Source organism: Charadrius vociferus, unplaced genomic scaffold, assembly GCF_000708025.1.
Source record: "Charadrius vociferus isolate BGI_N301 unplaced genomic scaffold, ASM70802v2 scaffold63, whole genome shotgun sequence".
In the NCBI taxonomy this organism is placed as follows: Eukaryota; Metazoa; Chordata; class Aves; order Charadriiformes; family Charadriidae; genus Charadrius; species Charadrius vociferus.
In genome coordinates this window covers 1,593,601-1,602,458 of record NW_009647579.1, presented here as the reverse complement: position 1 = coordinate 1,602,458, position 8,858 = coordinate 1,593,601, and the positions used below count along the sequence as shown (strand labels likewise).

Here is an 8,858-nt window from a genome sequence, read left to right as displayed (position 1 = left end):
TTCAAATGCTACCATTAAAGCCAATATATTTCTTGATGAATGTGCATGACATTAGCATCTTTCCCTGAATCTTGCACGTTTTTCTAACAAAATACCATGTATTTTAACTGGAAACACTGAACTCAAAGGCTGAAAAGAGCTTTTCAGAAGGCAGGTAGTGCTAAACAAAGTATGTTTTCCACTAAAAAGCTATGAAAAAACTAAAATAGATCAAATACATAAAAATGTAAATATTTGTTGTATCTAAAACATACCAATTTGTGAACAAGTCACAATTAAAGCTCAATTACTAGTTTCCAACAAAATGCCCATGCACCTTGACTACATCAACATCAACTAATCCTTAGGATATATACACATAGATATATGTTGTAAGGAGCCAAACAATTTTTTTTCTTCATATTTCAATAGTGCTTGAGGGAAAAGAAATAAGCAGTGCATCATAACTCACTACAGATTATCTTTTTACTCAATAAACCAAAACTTTTCTACTGGAGAAGCATCCTTTAAAACTACTATTGCTGGAAGAAGTTGGGACCTGAAGTCTTATTAATTACCTTTGCATGTCTTTAAGAAATAAATACAAGCCATGGGTAAAACAACACAGCAGCATAAGAAACTATAATTAGATTTTTTCTGACTTCAAATGGGAAAGTGTCCAGTTAAATTCTTACATTAGTGAATTACTAGATCACATATAAGAAGCGATAACATTTTAATTAGATAAACTTCAGACTATGAAGTGTGTACTGACAATCTGGGGAGAGGGCAACAGAAGAAAAGCATGCATTTGTTCCCCGTCTGCATAGTTTTCAACACTGCAGTTCCAATGCAACTGAGGAATGAAAGCCAACTATGACATGGTCCACCCTTAAGCTAAAAGGGAAACAAAGTATTGAAAGTATTTCAAATGCTGCTGAAGAGGAAGAGGGCCTTCCAGTGGTGGTATCCTAACTACAAATTTAAAACAAGAACTTCAACATGCAACAGAACTACTCTGTTGCTTAAAAAACCCCCAAAACATAAACAACAAATCAAAACCAATCACTGAGGATTTTGCATATTTCAAATTTTACCTTTTTAGAGAAAACGGCCTTACTCACTTGGATACCTGTTTAATGTCAGCGGTGCAGAAGCAAGTAAGATTAATGGAATATTTAAAAGATGATTTATGTCCATTAGCTAGAGACTGTCATTGTATTGAGCAAATCACATTTTAAAATCTTTTGTTAAAGATTCAGCTCCAAAGACCTGGCTTCCAGATCCATTCCTTCCCCACACCTGCCAACTTAAACCACAAGGCATTTTACTTTTTTTCCCCTCAGTCCTCCAAACTGGACCTATGTTATCACAGCTGAATTTTGTTCTGGTGTGGTGTAGTGTACTGTACTATGCATTTGCTGGTTTAAATAGTATCAAGTCCGTAATCCTTGAACAGTGAATACAGCTAGGAATGAAAGCCAGAGCAAACATTTGCACATTCAGTTAATGCTAATGAGAGCTCAAATGCAACTTAAGTCCCCTCCCCAGTAAAAATAAAGGTTTGCTGGTGATGATCACAGTGAAAACCTAGATCACTTCTGAGAACATTACTTTCATAAGTATTTAAGGAATAGTCTTTCCTAACAGGTTCAAATTCAAGACGTTGAAAACTAAATATTCTTTTACAAAAATATTAGTTTTATAGACGAGGCATAATTGTTTCTAAAATGGATATATTTTAAGCAGATTTAGCTTTGATTATAGCTTAATGTTGTCTGTATTCTTGGTTAGGACTTGCAAGTAGACTTCATGAATAGTGCTGAGAAAACGGGAATCATTCTGCAGAAAAAAAAAAACCACATTAGAAACATAAGTAAAAAGATGCAAAGAAAGTTAAACTTAATGCCATTTAAGTTCTGCGTAAGAATTCCTTATAGTGCTAGCTATCTGCAAGTTAAGGGAATGGAACTAGCTGTGTACTTGTACAAGTAACAATGCTTTTTGGACAACATACAGACTTTGAACCATGAAGCTGGTAGGACAGCTAGAGATCACTAAGCACACTGGATGCTCAAACAAACCAGCCAACCTGGGGTCACTAGGTCAGCCTTGCCATGTATTTTCACTTCCCTCCAGAGTCCAAATCTTAGTCTTAGACACAGAGAATTCCATCCTATGTACAGGCTCCCAAATGAAGTCTGCATGATGTCAGAAATGTTTTTTCTGTCTGTCAGACCAGCCTGGAAGGGATTGTAGCGTGCTACACAAGAATTCTCATGTCAAAGAATTACTGAAAAGTGAATTTGTTTCATCTATAGACAATATTTAGAGATATTTCCTGAGTTTAGTTCCTTCAGATGACAACTTCACAAAAGCAGTATCTAATCCTCTAGCTTGCAGATGTAATATTCTTTTCACAAGATCTGCACAGCAGTTCCCGCTTGGAGTACTGTGCAAGAGTACTCCTATGCTGCAGGGTATGGTCTTCATTCAGCCACCTCTGTATTTAAAGAGAGGATTATAGACAAATATTCCAATCAGCTCTCTAAAGTCACTACAATAATGTCCTTCAGACTACTGGGTGAGAATCAGTGCCCTATGTCTCTAATGAGAATAAGACTTCTAGCACTTGAGTTCAGTTGCAAGACTTACAAGTAAGCTAGTTTAACTCTTTAAAGAGAAAAAAAAACAACACACCATACACACCAACACACAAAAAGGAACAACACAGATGAAACAGGCAACCTAGCCGATGATGGGATCTGGTAGAGGCCCTTTTTCGTCCTGACAACTTTATCGCTGGGAAGATATTATATTTAGACTTGCATTCTGGGTGTAAGCTCTACTAACATCAGCATAGAGCGGGCAAGAGAATCTTGGGTTAAAGAACTGTGTCATTCATGGCAACTTCACCGTGACATTGGAGGTCAAAATGATCTCACTGCATGGCTACTTCCACCATCACAGATGCACTCAACTGAACCTTTTAGTCCCTAGAAATAGCAGAACTAGGACTTCGCAATTTCCATTGTAAAGAGACATACTTAGTTAAAGATCGGGAACAGTTCTAGGGAACTAGAAACAGGAAAGCTTTCCTTGGAAAAGCAGGAACACTTACAAAGACAACAAAACCAACACCCCATCCTCATACCAGGCCTTCTGCTAGTGCAACTTTTTCCTCAGTCCACAAATTCATACAAATGTGAAAGGACACATCTGATGTACAGCTCTGTCCTTTTAATTCCTTCATCTCACAACCAAAGGAGAAAGCTCTGCCATACTACGTGTGCAGTGTGGAGTAACCTACTCCTTCCAACAGAAAGGAACAACTTTTGTAATGTTTCAGGGCAAAAGTTGTTACGGGGTACACAGAATTTCTCAGTATTGGCTACTGTACTTAGAACCCCATCCCTCAGAAATTGAGCTCAGTAAAGACAGGACCTTTATTAGATGTATCAGTGCTTCTTGAAGCTGAGACCTACTGAGAACAGTAGGTGGTATAGTCTGAATTTCTGTTGTTCCCAGTGTTAAAGGCGAAGAAGAATTGGCTTTATTCTCCACTTCAGTAGCTTTTGTAGCTGATTGCTGAAAAACACTAGGAGACAAGAGGATTGAAGGCGTTACTGTAGTTGTGGTTGTAACAAACTGCGGAGGTGCAACCTGTAAAAGAACAGAAAATTAATAAGCACCACGTCCATTAAAAAATGAATGCTGCTATAAAGGCTGGAGAGATGAACATTAAAAAAAAAATGTATCCACTATTATTCAGTCAGTTATTACAGAATAGCTGCTTTTAATAAAGAAATATCTGCCTATGAAGATTAGTATCAATAGTAATTCTCATTCAAAAAGATGAAGAAGGTAAGTCTTCAATATTCTTGTACGCAGACTCCTTCCTCTTCACATGGTTACTACCTTCCAGATTTTTTGAAACATAACACAGAGTAAGAGATGAGCTTTTCAGCTAGATAATCAAAAGAGCCTGTATTTGTTTTGCAAATTATTATTTTCCTTCGGAGTTTACAGAAAGGCTACCCCACCCTCCTGTTTCTGTGGTCTCCAACAAATACACTTATAATTTGAAGTAAAGAATCTCAAAGACTTTTAAAATGACTGGCGAACTATAATTAACGTATTGGAGTACATTGAAATATTCTAAGTACATTTTCCCTTGTGAGGGAAATCACAAATGTATAGGAATATTATATTTGCATAAAGTAGATGTGAATAAACATCAGCCTTGAGCAAGTCTGACAATCTCCTGATAACTGCAAGTATTATTCAGTATGACAATCTACATCTTGCTCAGGCTTTCAGAATGACCAACGTGGGGAAAAAAAAAAAAAAAGAAAATAAACAAGCCAAATCTCACGCAAAAGAAAATGAGACTAAACATGATATGTAAAGATGTTTGATACATCAGCAGAAAGAGTTTCCCTTGGATAATCAAAAAGCTTCAGAAGAAAAAAAACTGCAAAGCCATCTAAAATTAATGCGTATATAATAACATCAACAACAGTAGAACTAGCAAACTGATTTTGTTATAGCCAAAACTGAAGACTTACAGCATGGGATATCAACTGAAGACATGTTTAAACCAAATACAGTTTACCATACAACACGCACACGTTTCTTAAAATTCCAAACCCCATGTAAAATGCTTTTATTTAGATAATTATTTACTAACTCTGTCATGAACAGACTGTATAGCTTGTCTTATAGCAGGCCAGTAGTTAAAACAGCATTTTACTTTAAGGAGCACCATTTTTACTGCCTTCACTATCAGATCTGGGCATGCTACTAAAACTGCTTTTATTTAGTGCAAGTTGGACAAGAATGAGGCAATTTAACTGATTTGAAGAAGGAGGGCGTGGGTAAAGGAAAAGTGGAATTAAATTACAGATGGTATCCTGAAAAGAATACATAACAAAAAGGCAATTAAAAACAATTCTTGAAGACTTGACTATTATCAGTTATTTTTTTACCTGCAACCTGAAATTTTATATTGACATTTTGAACTGTTATTGAAAGGCAGTTCTAATAATGTTGAATCTGTATTTAGATCATTAAAACTTCCTATTAGAAAGTTTTGCAGTAGGAAATGCTTTTTATTATTTTCCTCTATCTTTTTTTTTTTTTTTAAATTTTTTTGCTTGGTATCTTTTTCGTAAGAGACAAGGTTTCTCAGCAAAACTGAAAGAGACAGCAAGGCAAAGATTGCGTTTTACGCCTCTGGAGTGCTTAAGGTCGGGCTAAGGCTAACAGACCCTACTGCAATATTAAAGCGTTAGTACTGTTTGCGTACAAGACAAAAAAACCTCAGTTCAAATGGTGCAAACTCAATGCAAGATTGCAGATGCAAAAACATGTTCTTATTTCTGTGTTAGCACCAACAATAAGAGGCACCATAAAACAACAAAGCGTACTCATTCATAGCAGTCTACACAAACTCCCACTTGCCTCAGTACAGCTCGTTTCTGCTTGATAACAACGCTTTAAATATGGTCAGTGGGCAATGACTGTTTGAGATACCAACTGTTTAGCACAGTTTTAAACCCTTCCCCTTTTTTTAAGGAACCCGACGACTTAGCAGAATATTTATTCACTTACTTGACTTGCTTTAGACAAAGTCTTCGGCTGTGGAAATACTTCAGATTCCTTGTTTTGTTGTACAGTCTAAGTGAAAAAGAAAGCATAACCCACAAGTTAGCATCCACAGCTCAATTTCCAGTGGTGGTTCTCTGTTTTTTATGGACGCACAAAAATGCAAGTTTCAACAGATTTTAGATACAATTTGAACCATTTTGTAAAACCGAGATAATCAATGGGAGGCTGGAAAAAGAGGAAAGATTTGAATTTATGGTTTATGCTTTCAATATTATAGCAAACCTGTAAAACCGTAACAAAACACTTCTGAAGACAGACTACTATACTTAAAAAAAAAATATCTAAACATCAAAACACTGAAACTGGGAACAAAACAAATACTGCAAAGTGAAGAGAAGCAGTTTGGTAAATTTCCAGGAAGGTATAATACTTATTCAAGCATAAAAATATTAGAAAAAAACCAATAAAAGACATAGATAAGGTACTTCAGTAAATTCCTGTGGCGTTCTTGGAAAGGCTTGTTATAACCATTTGGAATACCTCTTGGCAGCACAGAACAGAAAAACCTCTTCGCAACAGACAGTACTTGGCTTACTTGAACTGCTGTGAAGAAACACTCGGGGAATTGATAGTCCTTAATGACAAAAATAATAGCTTTATGAAGTGGTAACAAGCACAAGATCAAATTCTTGAAGTCTAATTACACAAAAGTTAAGAGGTCTTTTGCTAGCTTGAGAGTGTATTTGGACTATGGAATATTTTGTCTAATGAAAATATATACGCACCGTGGGCTTGGTGAAACGAAAGAGTGCAAGACTGTCATATGAAGAGCTAATTCCCAAGGCTATCAAGCAGATGTTGAATCAATGCAGTCAAGGGCAGTTATGGATAAAGCCAGCCAGCTTTTTTAAGTGCTCAAAGATATCACAATCTTCAGACAAATCTGTACGAAGGTTTAGTAGTACACTAAAGATAAATACTGCTCAGAATGTACAGTTCTTCAATACTAGATCAAGAAAGCTCCTCAATGCTGTACTTGGACCTCCTCCTCCCTCTGCAACACGAATCCATCCAAACATCTCAAAAAGGTGATCACTAGTAAATTAATCCTTGTACTTAGCAGTCACAGCCTTCTTGAAAATTTTCAAGAACAGCAGTAGATTAGAAATAAAGCAATTAGAAAGACAGCACAATAAAAACACACCCATTTCTTAAACATTAAGACAGGGATAATTCTTCTGAGGACAGAAAAGCAACACTTGAAAAATACAGGGTATTCTAAAATAAAGCTTAGGACAAGTTACAGACTGAAGAGTTGAGCTTTTGGTTAGATCTCTGTTATGAGTAAGTTATCACCATATTCATAGCAAGGAGTAGGAGCTGACCCAGACAGGGCTACCAAAAATCTTGTTAAAACCCAGTGGCAAGTGCTGGAAAATAATAAACATTAGGAAATCCATACAGCTATAGCTTTAAGTAGTTTTGTTTGGTGGTTTTTATTCTTGCATTATCACTGTACCAAAGATGCAAGAAGACACAATCAAACACTAGCTTAGTCCGCAAGAATGTAAATAAAATAAAATAATAATGCAACAAAACGAAGAGAAGTCTTTGGATAAGCTGACAAATGGGCGATACAGAAAGTTACTACTCCCTTTGGAGAAAAAAAGCAAGCCAATAACCCAAACTCAGTAATGTCTTTACTACTGAGGTAGCCAATTATACAGCAGAGCAACTGCTGTATAATTCTAATCAACACTAGTTGATTAGAAAATAATTTATAACACTAAGCCAGATGCAGTAACCTTACAGACTAGCAGTCACCTTTTCACCTAGCATCTCAAAATAAATTTACTGCTTCAGCTTATATCAAGGCAGAGACAATAGTTCCTCCAAGAAATAAAAAGTTTAAGAGGTCCTTTGTAAGTGATAATATAAAACAAATGAAGGCAGTCAATCAAGAGAGCTCGGGAAGGACTTTTTACTAGGGCATGTAGTGACAGGACGAGGGGGAATGGCTATAAACTGGCAGGGTTAGATTAAACTTTAGGAAGAAGTTTTTCACTTTGAGGGTGGTGAGGCACTGGAACAGGTTGCCCAGAGAGGCTGTTGATGCCCCATCCCTGGAGGTGTTCAAGGCCAGGCTGGACGTGGCCCTGGGCAACCTGGTCTAGTGGGAGGTGTCCCTGCCCATGGCAGGGGGGTTGGAACTCAATGATCTTCAAGGTCCTTTCCAACCTAAACCATTCTATGAATCAGACAAAGTAAATCAGTTTACGATCCATTTTACTAAATAACTATCTCAATGTAGCCCACAGGTATCCCCAAGAAGAAGGTGGTCAAAACTGAATGATTACAAAACATCCAAATGCAAAATAACCAGAAACAGGAAATTGTTTGTTTTGTATGTTTAAAAAAGGTACAGACTAGACTTCCACAGCATCAACTCCCATAACACTGATCGGTCTGTACTCTTCTGTCCTTTCTCAGATCATCAGTTCTTAGCAGTATTTTTCTGACACAAGTACAGATGAATTCTTTAGGACATATTCATCCCCTAACAGCACCAGCTTGAAAAACGTCTTCCTCTACAGACAGGCCTGTCACTGATAGCAGATGCTAATGATATAAAACTAATGGAATTGGATTTCTAAGTTAGCAATTCAATCAATATCACACAGTGGAAATCCTTAATTATTTTTAAAAGGCATATTTAAATACACGTTTAATACATATTTAAATACACGTAGACTAAAAACAGTCTAACGCTTCATGGATAAAAAAACCCACAGAATACCTGAAGGGGAGAGATTATCTTGCTGTTCAAGGTTGATGGCTTACTGTGAGATTCTTTGAAGCTTTCTGGTGTTGCAAGTTGGCCAACCGAGGCAGAGATGTTCGGTGTTAAGGAAGTCTTAGTGAGAGACTGCTGTTGCATTTGGTCATGCTGTGGGGTCAACCTGAGTTTCTGGAGAAGATCAACACTTGTATGGGATGTATTTGAGACAGTTCCTGTACTTGTTGATGTCAAGGGTGCTATAAGCTGGCTTTGGCCAGCCATTAGATTTTGTGGAGCGTGGTTCACTTCAGATGGCGGCTGATTCACTAGTGGGGGTATCTGCTTGGCAGCTTGCTGCATAACTTGCATTATACTGTTGTTTTGTTTTAGGCCAGGAAGCATCTGAGCAGGGGCAGCTTCCGTTGTCGAGGCTGAATTAAGATTAGGGCTTAAACGAACCGAATAGCTTGAAACATTTTTTACATCAGGC

At 37.1% G+C, this 8,858-nt stretch overlaps 1 protein-coding gene across 1 annotated transcript in view; it reads right to left on the bottom strand.

The window, feature by feature from the left end:
* Positions 1–1,740: 1,740 nt before the first annotated feature.
* DCP1A (decapping mRNA 1A) overlaps positions 1,741–8,858 on the bottom strand; it is a 34,142-nt gene continuing 27,024 nt past the window's right edge. The window contains exons 8-11 of the mRNA XM_009880938.1: positions 8,387–8,841; positions 5,593–5,658; positions 3,424–3,642; positions 1,741–1,821 (exon numbers count right to left, since the gene is read on the bottom strand). Coding sequence (XP_009879240.1) covers positions 1,741–1,821; positions 3,424–3,642; positions 5,593–5,658; positions 8,387–8,841 — 821 coding nt within the window. The remainder of the gene's footprint in view (positions 1,822–3,423; positions 3,643–5,592; positions 5,659–8,386; positions 8,842–8,858) is intronic.